Source organism: Sceloporus occidentalis, unplaced genomic scaffold (genome assembly GCF_023333645.1).
Source record: "Sceloporus occidentalis isolate IW3139 unplaced genomic scaffold, rSceOcc1.0.p SCAF_1, whole genome shotgun sequence".
Classification (NCBI taxonomy): Eukaryota; Metazoa; Chordata; class Lepidosauria; order Squamata; family Phrynosomatidae; genus Sceloporus; species Sceloporus occidentalis.
The window spans coordinates 261,337,022-261,355,335 of NW_028316981.1; the positions used below are offsets into that span (position 1 = coordinate 261,337,022).

Genomic DNA, 18,314 nt, shown 5'->3' on the forward strand with positions numbered 1-18,314 from the left:
CTATCTTATTATTATTATTATTATTATTATTATCATCATCTATTGTTTTAGGTTTCATTTTTATTGATTTTATTGTTTGTTTGTACAGTGCTGTGTAAATCTACAGTGCTATATAAATAAAGTATAATAATAATAATAACAACAACAATAGATGCATCCTCTGTCAACAAGTCTGCTAGCAATTGCTCCTGGGTTTTAATAAAACATATTTTACATTACTATAGAAATACACACATTAAATCAATCAGCTTTCTCAAATCAATAAGCCACATTTGTTTCTGTAGTGGGAAGTATGAGACAAGAAAGATCATAAAATAAGAAAGCCATAACCTCATTCAACTATGAACTGGCAACATAAGGACAGGGACTAACATAGAGCACTGCTGACATTTCCTTATATGGCATGGCATAGACCAAAGAAGTCTTTCTTTAGTCTAGCTCACAAGGCCAGCAAGTGATAAACAAGATGAGAGAGAAAGCGGAATAACTGGCTACAATAAAAGCAAATGCTGACAAGGCCCAAATGTCAACTGTCCAAAGCCATGTCACCATCCACTTATTTGTGTGTCTACCCTATCTTTGTTTGTCACAAAGTAAAAACCAGAGAGCCTAGATTTCAAAACTCTGCAGAACCATATTTATGTAATGTTTTGCTTTCTCCCATGTTAAATAATAACAGTAGTCAGTTATTAGTACATTCCAGCTGCGCTATTAATTCCCCACAAGAAGAAATGGGGATCTTGGGCTTTTAAAACTTGGAAATGTGTGACTGTCCATAGCAAACAGGAAACACACTTTTGAAATTCTACCTTTTATGTAATGGGTTATAAGATTTTTTTTGCTTCAACAAAAACCTCAAAAAAGTCAAGTCTATCAGATGTGTGGAAACATTTGAACACACCTAAAGTATATTTTTATATCCCATCTTATTTTTAAACTATCTCAAAAAAGCCAACCAGTATAAAACTAATTAATATCAAACTGCCAAAATGGCCTAGAAATGTTCTTATTAAAGTACTTGTATTATTAATCCACAAGAGAGGGGGGAAATAAGAAAGGGGTGTGATACAATACCTAAAAACTGACATACTATTATTTGTAGGTTTGTATGTATCCTGGAAGATAGTGATTAAAAGGGCCAAAGGACTCTGTTCATTTGCTTCAGAACTGAAAAGAAATACAGTCATCCCTCCACATTCGTGGCTTTGACATTTGTGATTTTGGTTATTCGCGAGGACAAGCAACCGTATGTGTGCACTCCTCCTCCTCCTCCCTCCCGGGCTTTTCCCCTGGGAGCTGGGAAGGGTGCCTGAGCCAATCCAGCCCGTTTCCCAGCCAGATCAGTGCCTTCCCCAGGCACCAATTCAGCTGAGAAAGGGGAGGGGATAGATCCATCCCCCAAGACTCTTTCCCAGATGGATGGGTGCCTCTCTTCCCCAGCATCTATCGACCTGGGAAGGAGGCTTGGGAGGGGTGGATCCATTTCCTCCCCTAAACCCCTTTCCCAGGTGGATGGGTGCCTGGGGAAAGACAGGCATCGATCCACCCAAGGACGGGGTGGGGAGCTAGTTAAAGAAATGCGGGCGGGGGAAGAAGAGGAGCATGTGCTCCTGCTCCTGTTCCCTGCTCCGCCATCCCTTTTAGTGGGCTTCCACATGAGTGGATAGATTATTCACAGTTTCCCCACATTTGTGGGGGTGTCTTGCATCCCTGAACCTTGGAATGTGGAGAGATGACTGTACTCTAATTGTGGCAGATTTACCTCTGTAAGTCAGAATGTCTGTATTTATAATTTGTGTGAAAACATACAACTTTTTCCATTGCTGTTATAGTGTGTGCCCGCATCATGTGCTGGCGCAATATACAGTGGACCCTTGTTATATATGCTGGGGTTTGGTTCCAAGATCCCCAGTGTATAACAAAATCTGTGTATGCTCAGGTCCCGTTAACTATAATGGCATGGCAAAATGGTGTCCCTTATAAAAAATGGAAAATAAAGGTTTGCTATTTGAAATTTATACTTTTTTTGAACATTTTTAAACCGTGGATGCTTGAATCCGTGTATAAAAAAGCCGTGTATAAGAAGGGCCGACTGTACATGGCTTTCCACATATGCTGGAAGAAGCAGTGCCATATGCCAGAAAGAGTAATGGTGTGCACGCCTTTGGTGCACGCCGCCGTAGGCACCACGTGCACAAGCCCCATTGTTTTTAATGGGACTCAAGCATATGCGGAATTTCCCTTATGTGGCCGGGGGGGGGGGGAATGGAACAGATCCCCCGCGTAAGGTAAGGGACCACTGTACTTTCTTATGTTTCAGCTTCTATCACTACAAATGATTATGTTAGGCAAAAATGGGCATATATAAAAACTAACATTATCACAAAGAGAAATACGCTGGGGTTTGGTTCCAAGATCCCCTATGGATAACAAAATCCATGGATGCTCAAGTCCCATTAAATATAATGACATAGCAAAATGGTGTCTCTTATAAAAAATGGAAAATCAAGGTTTGATATTTGAAACTGATACTTTTTTGGAACATTTTCAAACCGTGGATGCTTGAATCTGTGTATAAAAAAAATCTGTGTATAAGGGCCACATATAAAAGGGTTCCATTTATTGTACATTACATCTTGTAAGACTATGTAGGCAAGCAATGTAAGTTAGTTATGAAAGATCAAACTCTTCTAGAACTTACTAACATATTAATGATTATTAATTTATAAAAGTGTTCAGAGCATTGTTAAAGCCCTAGAAACACTGCTACCATATATTTTATCATGCATTTTAGCAGCTTCTTTTTATCACATATGAAGGGTAATCAAACTTACTTCCACTGAACCGATTTTCCTGGGTCTTGGAAGTGGTGACTTTCTATGTATATGAATTGGATCTGAAACCATTGGCTTGAACATCATTATGGCTCGATCCGTTTCATCCTTTTTGTAGGCATGCAATTCTTCATCACTGTCATTTCTATTGGAGGTTTTCTTTGAGCCATCATTCTATAGGAACAGAAATAAAGCATCTAACACATAAGACCAGTTAAATTGAAAACATCAGTAACATTCTTAACTGTGCCCTTATTTTGAGATTCTCATGGCAATTATCCTCCACACAATGGGATCTATCAGAAGTTGTTTTGAAAATTCACAAGGAGGGGTTTATAAAAATTAGCCTTCGACGAAATCTCAGAAATAAAAGAACTAAGAGTATGGCACAATAAGTCTCACTTGATCAAAATGTATTTCTTCAACATTCCACTTTGTATTACTCTTACATACATTTTTTATGAATACAGCTTTTACATACTGAAGTGTATGTACAGTCAAAAAGCATAATTATCTACCTGTGGTATCATAATGCTACCTAAGACTTCATCCTCTTATTCCAATCAAATGTCACTCCATGTACTTTTTAAGAGTGGTTTCTTTAGATAGAGGAGTGATTTTGAAATTATTAGAGTGTAGAAAGTATTTCTGAAAGAACATTATCTTTAAAGAAGGTAAATAGTTATCTTGTAAACTACCAGAAATTATTGTTAGAAAATATAAAGAAATGCCAGAGCTTGAAAAAAAAAAAAAAGACTTTTCTAGACTACAGCTCCTAGAATCTCTCTTGGACAGCATGGTCATTGGGCTGTACTGGCTGGTGGAATCTGGGAGCTGTAGTACCAAAAAGGTAATGTTTCTAAGCTCTGGGAAAGATATAATTACTTATGAGGCAGTCAACTACTATGGAATGATGGTCAAAATCACACTTGAGTTTCTTGTAAGAAACATTTCTAGGAGCATTTACCTCCCGTGAAGCAGGTCTATATCCAAAACCCGAGGGTAAATTTTTATCTTCTTCACAACCTTTAGCTCCAGGACTAAAGTGTAATTCCACATGAAAACGTTCCTCTGAAGAAGGCTCCTAACAGAAATAGACAAGATAACTCAAACTCAGTTAATGTAATATATTCATATGCTGACTTCTGGGTCTTCCTGTTTGTATATTTCTTTACCTTGTTTGGATCCTCATACAGCATGATAACAATCTGGGTCATGTAATTGAGTTCACTAACAACATTGAGATAATCCATAGCTCGTTTCCATTGTTCATCTTTTGACGCCTTAGATCAAAAGAGAATCATATGTTTAGCATTTTAAGAAAAAGTAGGATGATACCACTTTTTAAAATTTATACACTTTTAACTCTAAGGATGCATTCCTATATACTGCAATCAGGAATAAATAGCATTAACACACTTATTTTTAAGTAAATGTGCAGAAAAGCAGTGCACTATAGTAAATGTATTTATTGGTTTAGCCTGAGGTTATACAGTCGGCCCTTCTTATACACGGACTTTTTAAACACAGATTCAAGCATTCACGGTTTGAAAATGTTCCAAAAAAGTATAAATTTCAAATATCAAACCTTGATTTGCTATTTTTTATAAGAGACACCATTTTGCTATGTCATTATATTTAATGGGACTTGAGCATACACAGATTTTGTTATACATAGGGGATCTTGGAACCAAACCCCAGTGTATAACAAGGGTCCACTGTACAACTCATATTGTCTTAAATAATTAAAAAGTATTATTTAAATAAGCAGCAGTAGCAGCAGTACAACAGCACAAAAACACACATTACCTAACATATTACCTAATTACCTACATAATACCTAAACATTCAGGTCTCCACTCCCTAAGGTATGGGTTCTCAACCTTTAGCTCTCCAAATGTTTTAGGTTTCTATTCCCAGAATCCCTCACCATTTATGGGAACTGAAAGCAGGTAAAGGACCAACAGTTAAGAACTATCTCTTTAGGAGCTGTTACTCTAAAAGTAACAAAATGGAAAAAACAAAGGGAAGAAGAGAAATAAAGGTACAGTGAGACCTCAGTATCCACAGGCTTGCCATCTTCAGATTTGAGCATCCGCGGACGGCAAGCATGCACTGTCCTCAATAATAGCACGTGCACGCAGCTGCACCACCACTTGGGACAATGGAACTGAAGTCCTCCCTCCCTCCCCCATGAGGCTTATGCCCCTGGCTTGGCTTCGGGGGCAAAGGCTGGAACTCTGTCGACCAGAAAGAGCCAGAACCGGCACCAGGGTTTGCGTCTCGGAGCACCCCTTCCAGGCCCAAGACCTGGGACGGAACCTCCAGGCTCTGAGAACCAAGCCCCAGTACCAGCTCTGGCTCTCTCTGGCCAATGGGGCTCCAGCCTCTCCCCCAAAGCTAAGCCCAGGGCAGAAGCCTCAGGGGGAGGGAGGGAGGACTTCAGTCTCACTGTCCCCTGTAGTGGTGCAGCTGCATGCACACTGGGGAGAGTGAGGGATTGCCATCTGTGGATGCTCAAATCTACGGATGGCAAGTCCGCGGATACTGAGGTCCCACTGTACCTTTATTTCTCCTCTTCCCTTTGTTCTTTTCCATTTTGTTACATTTGCATGGTTTGTAAATGGATGTTACATTTCCTGGACTTTTAGACTCCCAGAAGCCACATGGCAAGGAGGAGGAGGTGCCAGCTTGCAATAATACCCCTCCATACCATCTGAACTGAGAACAAAAACAGCAAAATGCAGGCCTATGACCAACATCTTTTTTTCCCTCCTGCATGGATTTTAACACCTTGCCTGATGAAGAAGCCTGTGGAGCTTCAAAAGCTTGCAACATGTACATTGTGCATTTTGGTTGTGCCAATAAAGATATCACTGTTTGGTGGATTTTTGATGTTATTTGATTTGCTATAAGGCTAACACAGCTACCCCAGGATATAATCTGAAGAAGGTAACACTTACATCACATAAGGAACCATAGCGAAGAGTTGATAGCAAGGAATGGACATGACTCTCACTGGTGAAATACAGGCGGGTTCGGACATGGCGTTCAGGAGACATAACTCCACTAGAATATCTAAAAAGAAAATAAGAGAATGAACCAATGTAGATACATCAGGCACATAGTGTATCATCTGCTTTCTACCATTATTATGAACATTCAAAATCTCAAACCCAATAAGATTTCTCTTTAGTTTTATTAACTGGGCACAAAGTATCTGTATACTGACAACCAAATTTCTAGCAATTTTCAGATATGCTGAGAAAAGAAAAGATAAAACAGTTTTAACATTTTACTCTTTCTGCCACTTTTCTTCTGCTGTTTATGACTATTTTTGCCTAGGCATGATATATATGTTTTCTTTATGTTCTCCTCAAACAAAAATTAATGGTAGACTAATGACTGATGAATTGTACTAATGAGAAATGATGTGACTTGTTAGAATGTAGATCAGGGAAGCGTTAAGCATGTACATGAGCCAAGGTAAAAGCAGTAGTACAGGCAACCTGCTGGACAAAGATGACATCCCTCCACCAAATTACAGCATGTCCTCCTGAGGTTTCCAGTCACAGAATGTGAACACTTTCAAACAGATGCCGTACAGTGTGGCAGTGCCAGCTTCCACCCAGGGCCTAGATGACTATAGGACAAGATCCTCAAGCAGCACAGATGTTGAAGTGGCTAGGTTTTGAGATGTTTCCCTGACTGTGTATAGTGTGGCAGTGCCAGCTTCCACCCAGGGCCTAGACGACTATAGGACAAGATCCTCAAACAGCACAGATGTTGAAATAGCCAGGTTTTGAGATGTTTCCCTGGCTGTGTATAGTTGATTGGGAACTTGTGAAAGTTGCCAGACTTAATGTTTGGAAGAGATGACTTGGTTGTTCATTCCAAGATCCCCATCCTCCCCACACTTTCTGCTCCGCTGGGAAGAATCTGCTTCAACTGAAGAGGACTAGACTCTCTGCAGTGACCCAGAGTCCCTTTTCAGCAGCTGCTCCTAGACTCTGGAACGACCTGCCAGACGAGATCTGTCAGATTACCACCTTGGAAACCTTTAAGAAGGCTATTAAGACAGATCTCTTCCAGTAGGCCTTTCCAGACTAGAACATCCTTGATGACCTGCCTCCCCCTCTTCTTTCTCTCCCATTATCCACTATCTTTATCTTTATTCTACCCAGACCCCGCTTGAAACTCTTATTTCACTTTAATTGTTATTGTATATTAATATTTTTAACTTCTTTTCTTGGTTTAATTTCCTTTCACCATTTAATTATGTTTTATGACTGGGAGAGAGGGATGGGGATCTTGGAATTTTTAATGTATTCTCTTTCAACTGTATTTTGCTTTACTGTTGTAATCCACTTGGATTCCTAGAGATTAAGCGGAATATAAATAAATATTATTATTATTATATGTACAGTGGGCCTTCCCCTTACGTGGGGAATTGTTCCAGATCCCTCTGTGTAAGGGGAAATCAGCATATGCTGGAGCCCCATAGGTACTAATGGGGCTTGTGCCCACGGCGCACAATGTCGCGGCAGTGCATGCATGCCATGGGCACATGCCCCGTTACTTCTTCTAGGGCGCGTGACAGGCTCTTCCGGAGTGGCTTTCAGCATATGCGCTCCCATGTAAAACGTGGATGCACTGTATGTGAGGGAGAGACTGTATTGCTTGTGGGAGAAGGAAGTAAAAGAAGTGCTTATAGGTTTGGGAAGGGAATATATGCATGCTCACTTCCCTACTGATGAATTTTTCAAAGCAAGTTACTATCTGTAGGAAAGTATAGAAGAGAAATAGAAGCCAACAATAAATTAGGAAGAACAAGACACCTCTTCCACAAGATCCAGGAAATTAAAGAGAAATTTAAACCAAGGATGAGATGCTATTCAATCGGAAGAGGAACATAGGAACATATGAGGGAGTTGATCAGGCAGGCTCAGTTCCATCAGGGCTCGCCTGAAGAAAAAGACTCCTCCCTCCATAACTGTCATCTTCTGGCCTGTGAGGGAGTTGATCAAGCAGGCTCAGTTCCATCAGGGCTCGCCTGGAAGAGGAGACTCCTCCCTCCACAACTGTCATCTTCCGGCCTATGAAGGATTTGACCATGCCAGCCCAAATCCATCATGGCTAGCCTGAAGAAGAAGAGCCCTCCCTCCGGTCCATCTGCCTTGGTCCAGGCCTCAGAGGGAGAGAAGAATGCTGGATCTGATCCCCTCCCCCCCTCCCCATTCCCTTCTCCTTTTGTGTCGTGTCTTTTAGATTGTAAGCCTGAGGGCAGGGAACCGTCTATTATCCCCTCTGTTGTAAACCGCCTGGATTCCCAGTGATTGGGCAGTATAGAAATAAATCCTATTAATAATAATAATAATAATAATAATAATTATAGTATGTGACCAAAATGAAAAAAAAATGGAAGCTATGCACAGAAGAGTGATATAAAATAGAAGGAAGGATGACTAACACATGGGAAGAAGAACCATGTGAAGATGAACCCCAAGTTCTGGAAAGTCAAATAAAAGGGTAATTGAAAAAATTGGGAAGAATAAATCACCAGGTATAGATGACATACCAATAGAACTGCTGCCAACAACTAAAATCCGCCAACAAATATGGAAAACAAACTAATGACCAAAAGATCGGAAATGACTAATATTCATTCCAATTTCTAAAAAAGGAGACATAAAAACTGCAGCAACTAACAGAACACTGCATTAATCTCTCAGGCAAGCAAAGTCATACTTAAAGTGATGCAACAGACACAATTACCATATATGAAGCAAGAAATTCCAGAGATGCAAGCTGGATTCAGGAAAGAAAGAGGCACTAGGAATCACAATAATATTATGGCTAATGGATCACCAGGGAAATCCAGAAGAAAATCAGTGCGTGCTTTTTAGACTACAGCAAAGTCTTTGACTGCATAGATAACGAAAAACTATGGAGTAATCTTAAAGAAATGGATGTACCATTGCACTTGGTCGTCCTAATTCAAAGCGTGTACTCAGGGTAGGAGGCAACCATCAGAAGAGAATACGGAGAAACCCAAAGGAACATTGGTTCTTATTTGTGAATTTTAAATGACCAATTTTAAATAGGGATTGTTTTAATATGAATACATCTTATTTGTCCTTTTAAAATTCATGTTAAATTCATGGTGGCCCAGTGGTTAAATGCCTGTACTGCAGCCACTCACTCAAAACCACAAGGTTGCGAGTTCAAGACCAGCAAAAGGGCTCAAGTTTGACTCAGGCTTGCATCCTTCTGACGTCGCTAAAATGAATACCCAGCTTGTTGGGGGCAAATTAGCTTACAGTTGTAAACCGCTTAGACACTGCTTTGGCGGTATGAAGCGGTATATAAATGAAGCTTGTTTTGTTTGTTTGTTTGTTTGAACTGATGTTACCTGTTAATTGTTGTTGTCCCCCAATGCAATCTATGGGGAGAGGTGGATAAGAAATAATAATAATAATAATAATAATAATAATAATAATAATAAGTCCATTTCCAGTAGCTAAGGGACTAACATCCTGTAGTTTGGGTTATGCTCCATCCACTTGCTCCAGACAGGTAGGAAAAAGAAAGACCATCTGGTGACCTCACGTGGGTAGAGCTAACAGCCCCAGAAGGCCAGTCAGTACAATAGTCAAAAAGAAAAATGCTCCAGAAAAATGTAAACAACAGTTGTAAAGCTAGTAATGTCAGGGATGATGGGAGTTGTGGCTCTTCACCTCTGGCCTGGAACTCACCACCTGGTTGTGCACCACGCTGACCAGTTTTGGCCAGTTGTTAAAGCTTTGCAAGAGTTGCAGAGAATAGGCTGAAGACCCTGACAAACTCTCCAAGCCTTCTCACTCTTGCTTCCACAGAAGTCTTCACCCTTCTTCACCAGGGTCCTGCTGGTTCTTGTAGCTTCACCCAAGACACCAGACAACTCAGTAGTCTTATATAAAAGATCTACTTTATTCTAATATATACACAGCTCCAAACTATCCAGCAATACTCAACTCCTCACTATCCAATCCACTACTACTACCCACTGCTACTACCCACAAAACATACTGGGATTCATAGTCATTATTATAGTCAAACCAAGGTACCACCTACTGTGGTCTGTTTCCACCCAGTAGGCGTGTACGTCATTCTCATTGGTTCTCTTGTTTCTATCCAGATTAGATGATTTCATCATCTCATCCTTGACCACTTTACAATTGTCAGGTGTGTCCAATTATTCACTATGCATTTCTTGTCCTTGGCACTCAGGACTTGTTAATTCTATTACCATGTACACCTGTGTGGTTCTCCATTGGCTTCTGCTGAGTCACTCTGACTCTCACATACATGTTTTATTTCAATCACTGTATGTCCCATGTTGCTTTTTCCTTAACAAGTAATGCCTAACAAGTGACTTCCACATGGGCACACTTCTGGTCTCTTCACCTTTGATGGCTAGAGATGCTGATGTAGTTGGGCTCCTTGGTGAGGGTGGCTAGGTTTCTAGTGGTGACCTCCTCAAGACCTCATGACAGATAGTAATACAGGGCCTGATCCACCTGCTACAAGTGGAGGCCGATGTCTTCTTGCTCTTTGAACGTGGATGAAAGGAGACAAATGGGGCATCAGAGGAAGTAAAACTGCTCATCTTCTCTAGGTAGATGAGGATGGCTCCCCAGGCATAGTATGTGCTTTATATTCATTCCAATTCCTTGGAAGGCTGAAAGAGAAGATGGGAGAACTGCATCTCTGATAAGGTTAGAGCCACCCACATGCAGTCGCTGGAAGGTCTTTCTTTTTCTTGCCAATCTGGAGTGAGTGAGGACCATAAACCAAACTACAGGCTCCTGGGCCCTTGTCTACAGGGAAATGATTCCCAACTGGAAAGGGAGTCAGAAAAGACTGCATTCTACCACCCTATCTATTCAACGTATATACAGAAAATATCATACGCAGAGCAGGTCTGGACACGAAAGAAGAAGTGAAGATTGGAAAAAGGAAGATCAACAATCTAAGGGGCAAAACAGACATCCCCTTTGTGGCAGCTTCCTGGCAACTTGGCGGCATGTCGTTTAGATGACACATGCCCCTAAGCCGGCAGGAAGCTGACATAAAGCTACCTGCCTGACCACATGGTGAGCAGCTTTGCGGCACTCTGCCATTTATACACCACAGGAGCACTAAGAAACTGGCTTTTTGCCACCTCAAAAGGAGCAGCTTTCTGCACCAATGTCTGGCTTGTTTAAGGCATCATTTTTTCCCATCACCATGTATGGATGTGAGAGCTGGGCAGTGAAGAAAGCTGAAAGAAAGTAAATCCACTCATCAGAGATGTGGTGCTGAAAAAGAGTGCTGAGAATACCATGGACAGCCAAAAAGACAAACAAATGGATCTTAAAACAGATCAAGCCTCAACTCCTGTCGGAAGCCAAGATGACTAAATTAAGGTTGCCATACTTTTGTCACATCATGAGAAGAAATGACTCACTAGAAAACAAAATAATGCTAGGAAAGGTGGAGGGCAACAGAAAGAGAGGAAGACTACATATCAGATGGATAGACTCAATTAATGAAACCACGGTCATGACCCTACAGGACCTGAGCAAGGCAGTAAAGGATAGGGGAACATGGAGGTGTCTCATTTCACAGAATCGCCATGAGTCAAGGCTGACTCAATGGCAGTTAGCAACAAAATAAAATAATAAAAGGTACTGTTAGATGGTACAGTTAACAGCATCTTCACATGTCTATGGTGCTCGTGTCGCGTCCACGGAGTCGCGTCCAGCAGAGTTGTTCAGGGTGGTCAGGGAGCTAACTCAGCTCCCTCCCGCCCCGAACCAGATCCTTGAACCTTCTAAGGCCTGCTGTGACCAATTTAACAACTTCTTCGCGGATAAAACCTCTCGGATAAGCGAAGGTCTTAACGCCGGCATTGGAGCAGAACCTAGGGTAGAGGCATCCAGAGCCTCCGTGGACTCCATTAAACTGGATCAGTTTGAGTTGGTAAGTACCGATGATGTGGACAAGATCCTCGGAAGTGTTCGGAAGACAACCTGCTCTCTCGACCCTTGTCCCTCATGGTTAGCAGCGCAGGGGGGACCGGCAGTAACTTTATTGCTGCGCCGGATTATTAATACATCCTTGAGGGAAGGGCAATTCCCATCTGAGTTAAAATTGGCCATCGTAAAACCTTTATTAAAAAAGCCCTCCCTCGACCCCCTGGTATACAATAATTATCGGCCAGTCTCGCTGCTGCCATTTCTGGGGAAGGTGATCGAGAGGGCGGTTGCAATCCAGCTTCAGTCGGTCTTGGATGAAACGGATTATCTGGACCCATTTCAAACTGGCTTTCGGGCGGGTTACAGGGTTGAGACGGCCATGGTCGCCTTGGTCGATGATCTCCGTCTGGGCATCGACAGGGGAAGCGTGTCCCTGTTGGTGCTCCTGGACATCTCAGCGGCTTTCGATACCATAGACCATGGTATCCTTCTGGAATGCCTGGCTGAGGTGGGAATCGGGGGCACTGCGCTCCAGTGGTTCCGGTCCTACCTCTCTGGGAGGTTCCAGATGGTGCAGCTGGGAGACGTGAGCTCCAATAAGAGGGCCCTCACAACTGGGGTCCCTCAAGGAGCCATTCTGTCTCCCATGCTATTTAACATTTACATGAAACCGCTGGGAGAGATCATCCGGAGACATGGGGCGCGGAGTTATCAGTACTCTGATGACACCCAAATAGTCTTCTCTATGTCTCCGACTGATGCAGTGACCGAGGATGGCGTCTCTCCTCTCGTGGCATGCCTGGAGTCAGTAATGGGCTGGATGAGGAAAAACCGACTCAGCCTGAATCCAGAGAAAACAGAGGTACTCATGATAGGTTCCCCTGGTCCAGGAATGGCGGTGGTTCCACCTGTCCTGAACGGGATCACGCTTCCCGTGAAGGACTCCGTGTGCAGTCTGGGGGTGCTTCTTGATTCGTCGCTCCACCTTACATCTCAGGTGAATGCGACTGTCAAGAACACCTGTTATCAGCTTCGGCTTATTCGCCAGCTGCGCCCATACCTGGCCCAGAGGGACCTTGAAACGGTGGTACATGCTCTGGTAACCTCTAGATTGGACTTCTGCAATGCGCTCTACATGGGGCAACCCTTGTATCATACTCGGAAGCTACAGCTGGTACAGAATATGGCGGCCAGGCTGGTCACTGGTACTTCCAGGACCAGCCATATTACACCTGTGCTTAAAGATCTGCACTGGCTACCTATTCGCTTCCGGGCACAGTACAAGGTGTTGGTGATTACCTATAAAGCCCTACATGGCTTGGGCCCAGGATACCTGAAGGACCGCCTCTCCCCATACATTCCGCCCCGCACCCTCAGAACTTCTGGGCAGCAATTACTTAGGGTTCCAGGGGCCAAACTCTCCTCTACAACGAGGAGGACGTATTCCATCGTTGCCCCGACCCTTTGGAACACGCTGCCCACAGAGCTCCGCTCGGCCACCTCCCTGGTTCAGTTTAGAAGGGACTTAAAAACCCTTCTATTTCGAACTGCATTCCCCAAGTGAAGTCCTCGATGGCCTCCCTCTCTATGTTGACGGCAAGATGGATGGCTGACCGGGGGTTTTTAAGTTGTTTTTAATTTGTACAATGTATGTATTGTTTTTATTATGCTGTTTACCGCCCTGATCAATGGAAGGGCGGTATATAAATAAAAGTTTTATTATTTATTATTATTATGTCAGCATACAAATCCATTATGAATTTCTGATTTATGTTTATCAGTAATTTTATGACCTGTTAGATTTAAAGATTGATTGTTGCCTAAAGTTATGTCTGAACCTGAATGTGCCACATCCAAATGTTTGACATAATGTTTAAAATATTAGGGCCACAGTAAAATAAATGTTATACCTCATTCTCATTGTTGGAAGATGTAGCTGCTTCTACACTTTTTCTCGCTGCTCTCTTGTCCATTAGGGATGGGATAGTTTAGACAGGGTTAATTAAGTGACTGTCCTCTGTTGTAAAGAAAAAGAACTAATCCAGGCTGAACTCTCTCTCACATCCACACATTGTTCAAGGCCTGCATCTCTCTGTTCTCTCCTCTCACGAAGGAGAACATGTTCTAATACTTCTACCTGCCATCTTAACTTTTTAGTACAGAGTAGAAAGGATCAGGTTACCCTATTATATGAATGCACTTCTTCAATATACTACTCCTGCTGAGGATTCTAAATTTATCTTCTGCCTGCATTTTGGTTCTTTTAAAATCATTCTCCCAGAATCATAGTGATGGGCACTTCCACTGTTGCTGGAACAAATGCTTTAGCAGGCTTTTCTTTCCAGTAAGAACATTATCATACCATCTTTTCTTGCTGCAGTCATGCTTGTAATAATAAAATGGGAACATACTGATTCGGCAGCCGTCACTGCACCTCTCTCATTCATTAAACCAGGGCTGCTGCTCCCATTGTGCCCTCTTCCTGCCCACTCCTTTAACCCCACCTCCCTCCCTTATGCTCTACCCAGCATGCCTTTAGGAGTTTTTTTCACTGAACTTTTTTCATGCACTTCCAAAACTCTGCAGCTGTGATTTAAGCTTTAAAACGTTTTTTAAAAGTTTGATTGAGACTGCAGCTCCAGAACTGCCCAAAAAATGGGAAAAAAGAAGAAAAAGAATAGCAAGAGGGAGAGGGTAAAGGAGGGAGGACACTGACAACATATGACTGGCAATCACACAACTGCCCTGGGAATGGCTCCCCCTGCATGGGCATTGCATGATTGTCAGGTTATTCACGGGTTTCCCTTGTGAATGAAAAGGGATGGATGGGGGACAGGGCAACTACAGGTGGGAGGTGGCATCATGCAGTCAGTACTGCCAAAGCTGCTTCCTTTTCAGTGAAATCATGGTTTAAAAGCCACATGTGATAATCTCCAAAGAATCTTCTCCAACAGTGTTCATGTAATTCAGTGAGTTTCCTAAAACAAGCAAAACAAATAAACAAACAAAAACCACACACACACACACACACACACACACACACACACATTCTGAAACATTTTTAAAACACTCACACTAATTTAAAAACAGCATGAGATCTGGGGCTGAAAGAATAATGTGGGTGTATGAAGGCTGGCTGTAAGCATGAACAGTGCAAGCCAGTAAAATGTCTTCACTGCTTACATACCACAAATGTTATGCCCAGATGCCTTAACCTATAATTTCTGCATTCTGGCCATGTTGTAAATGGCCTCAGTATCAGTCTATCATGATTTTACTGATTTTAGCTAAATTCTTTACATAATATAAAACAGAACTATAATGAGAATTACCAATCCCAAATTCTCTAGTTAAAAAGGAACTTACAAAGGATGAAGCTTATTAACAGTATCATCATCTTGTGTTCTCTGAAGATCAGACCGGATTTTCCTCAAGAGTGGATTGCAGTAACCTTTAGCAATCTCAAGTTTTTCAGCTTCAGTAATACCATATTCCTTAATGGACAGAAAGTAAACTGCATTTAATACTAAAAATTACTTCTCAATTAAGCAGGTTTGTTGTTAATTGAGATAGCTTGTTATATATTAGTATTAATATATATTAGTTTGTTTCAGTATAAAAAAAGGGAAGGGGTTTTTAAAAAAGGGTTTTTGTTGCACCTCTAAGACTAACTGATGTATTTTAGCATTTTTTTAATACAATCCACTTTATCTGATGTGCTGATGGAGCACAATACAAATATCAGGAATATATGGATGACAGTCAGCTCTCAGTATTGGCAGGTTTGCCATCTGCAGATCGGAGCATCTACAGATGACTCCACCCTATTCTTGTCAATGGCAGTGCATGCAGGCAGCCACACTAATGTAACTGTACACACATTGCACCACCATTTGCTATAATGGATCTTGCGGTCCTGTGGTATTTGGCATGGGGGGTCTGAAATGGAAGCCCTTCATGCCAACTGTATGTGTGTGTGTGTGTGGTACCTCACGGGTGTGAAACTATACATATATACCTGAGGTTTGAAAACTGTAGTCTATCAGTCTAAGGAAGTGGACTGTAATTCTCCAAAGGCTGATACTAAAATAAATTGATTAGTTTTCAAAGTGGCAAGATTCCATTTCCTCCATTTATTCCCTTCTTTTTACTACTCTCAATTTAGGACAGGTGGTCCACTACTCAAGTGCATTTAAATGGGGTTAATACAATTAACAATTAGGGGTAGGAGACAGCATCACCTAGCGGTTTGAGCGTTGGACTATTACTCTAGGGACCTGGGTTCAAATCCCACCTCGGCTATGTGAAACCACTAGGCTGACCTTGAGCAAGTCACACTCTCTCAGCCTCAGAAGACAGCAATGTCAAACCTCCTCTGAAGAAACAGAAAATCCCACGGATTTTGGGTTCCCATAAGTCAAAAATGACATGATTAACACAGAACAATTATTAGAGAATAAGGGTATCGATGGCTACTAGTTATAATTTTATGCAACATTAGAATATATTTCTAGGATCAAAAGTACCATGCTTCTGAACTCCAGTAATGGGCAAACAATAGCAGAAAGAGAGTACAGTGGTCCCTTCCCTTATGCAGGAGATCCATTTCGGAGCCCCCCCCCCCCCTTGCATAAGGGAAATTCCGCCTATGCTCAAGCCCCATTAAGGTCAATGGGGCTCGTGGCGGTATGATGGCATGCACCCTATTATTCTTTCCTGGGCACAGTGCGCTTCTTCCAGTGCAGCTTCCAGCGTATGACATGGGCACACTGTACAACCTTCATCTAGTTATTCTGGGTGTTGTGAAGCACATATGGTTGGGAAACATGTTATATCAGTTCACATTCAGTTGTTCTGAAGAGCAATTATTTTTTATTTTATTCATAAGTATGGCATGGGTCAGTCATTTTTTTCTAATTCTGCTTTTCAGTTCTTTTCAGTTCGTTTTCAAGGGAATACAGTAATGCCTTTTCTCCTCATGTTTTTATAGTCTGCCACAAAGCCTTAAAATTGTTGTCCAGGCTTCATCTGAACCCAGCTAAACTGTCAATTCAACAGCTTGCTATGTTAATTTATTTGTTACTATTCAAATGTTAATGAAATTAAGGTTTAATTTATTTATTACTCCTAAAATGGAAGGTGGGGAGGGCAAAATATCCCAATGAGTACCGAAGATGCTTACAAGGAATGGAACATTAATACACTCTTGCTAGAATGAGGAGAGGGAGGAGGCAGAGGAAGAGAAAAGAAGAAAAATGTGGAGAGAAGGAGAATGGATTAGAATGAAGCCTTGAAAGAGGGCACATTCTAACTGCAACATTTTGTTGCAAGGACCATTTGTCACTATTTATTTTGAATGGACTAGAACCAAAGTTAATCAATATGTTTCAACCAGGAGGCACAATCAAACTGTCCTGCTGATTTTTAGAGATTTAAAATGCACGTAACTTAGGCCAGAATCCTGTTGGTGCACTATACTAGTAACTGCACTTTGTTCATGTTCATGCAGTGGTGGCAAGGCAAAGCATACAAGAGATGCCAGCTGCTTCTCTGTTGCCTTCATTTCTTTCATGCCTGTTGCACCTGTAGCCTTCTTCCTCCTACTGCCACTGCCTATGCTGGCATAATTATGCTAGCATAGTGCAACGAGATTCTAAAGTTAGACAGCAATCCTATATCCATTTACCTGGGAGTAAGCCCCAGTTAAATTGGTGGTACTTCACATCTAAGTAGTTATGCATAGGACTGCACTATTAATCTGAATCCCACCCAACATCTACAAGAGATGTATCAGGTAAGTAATTATTAGATATCTCCCTGTTTCATAAGGACCAGAAATAAGAGAAATCTTTTTTTAGGGCATACTAACAATTAATAGAAACTGATTAATGGATCACACATACTGGGCTCAAATTAATTAAATTATTTACCATAGAAATGTATGACTTGTAGGAGAAATAAAAATTATTGCAATAAGAATACTATTTTATAGAAGCTGGAAGTTCAATACCTGTGGTATCACAATATCAGCCAATGCTTTTGACAGTCTGTATAGTTCCATTGTATTTTCTAATTTTAAAGAGATATTATGCTGGACATCATATTTTATACAATCATAGATATCTGGAATTTTGCTAATGTCATATCTTCCATTCTTTGTTTTAAAGTCCTTTTCAAGTTTGGCCCATCTACGTAGCATTAGTTCCAATGTTTCACTGTGGTAAAGTTGAATATCTAGGTGGATAAAAAATTATAATTAAGTTATAATAACCAAAGGCTAATCAAATCAAATAGCTTGAAATAAGATCAAAACAGATGTTGAAGGGAGAAGCAACATGAGAATTTGAAGACATACTCTAGCTAACAACTGTCTTACATATGTTTGTTCTCATATTAGCCTTGTGCTTTTCCAGATTAAGAGTGCAATCCACTTCTATAGCAAAATTAGTTGCCTAGACAAGCTCTACGTCTGCAACAAAAT

At 41.4% G+C, this 18,314-nt stretch overlaps 1 protein-coding gene across 13 annotated transcripts in view; it reads right to left on the reverse strand.

Moving 5' to 3' along the window:
• LOC149323807 (inositol hexakisphosphate and diphosphoinositol-pentakisphosphate kinase 2-like) overlaps positions 1 to 18,314 on the reverse strand; it is an 81,587-nt gene that overhangs the window by 19,150 nt on the left and 44,123 nt on the right. For all 13 annotated transcript variants that reach the window (XM_089492608.1, XM_089492640.1, XM_089492669.1 and 10 more), the window contains 6 exons: positions 17,844 to 18,067; positions 15,200 to 15,327; positions 5,798 to 5,912; positions 4,010 to 4,117; positions 3,802 to 3,918; positions 2,835 to 3,008 (listed from right to left, as the gene is read on the reverse strand). In XM_089492608.1, coding sequence (XP_089348734.1) covers positions 2,835 to 3,008; positions 3,802 to 3,918; positions 4,010 to 4,117; positions 5,798 to 5,912; positions 15,200 to 15,327; positions 17,844 to 18,067 — 866 coding nt within the window. The remainder of the gene's footprint in view (positions 1 to 2,834; positions 3,009 to 3,801; positions 3,919 to 4,009; positions 4,118 to 5,797; positions 5,913 to 15,199; positions 15,328 to 17,843; positions 18,068 to 18,314) is intronic.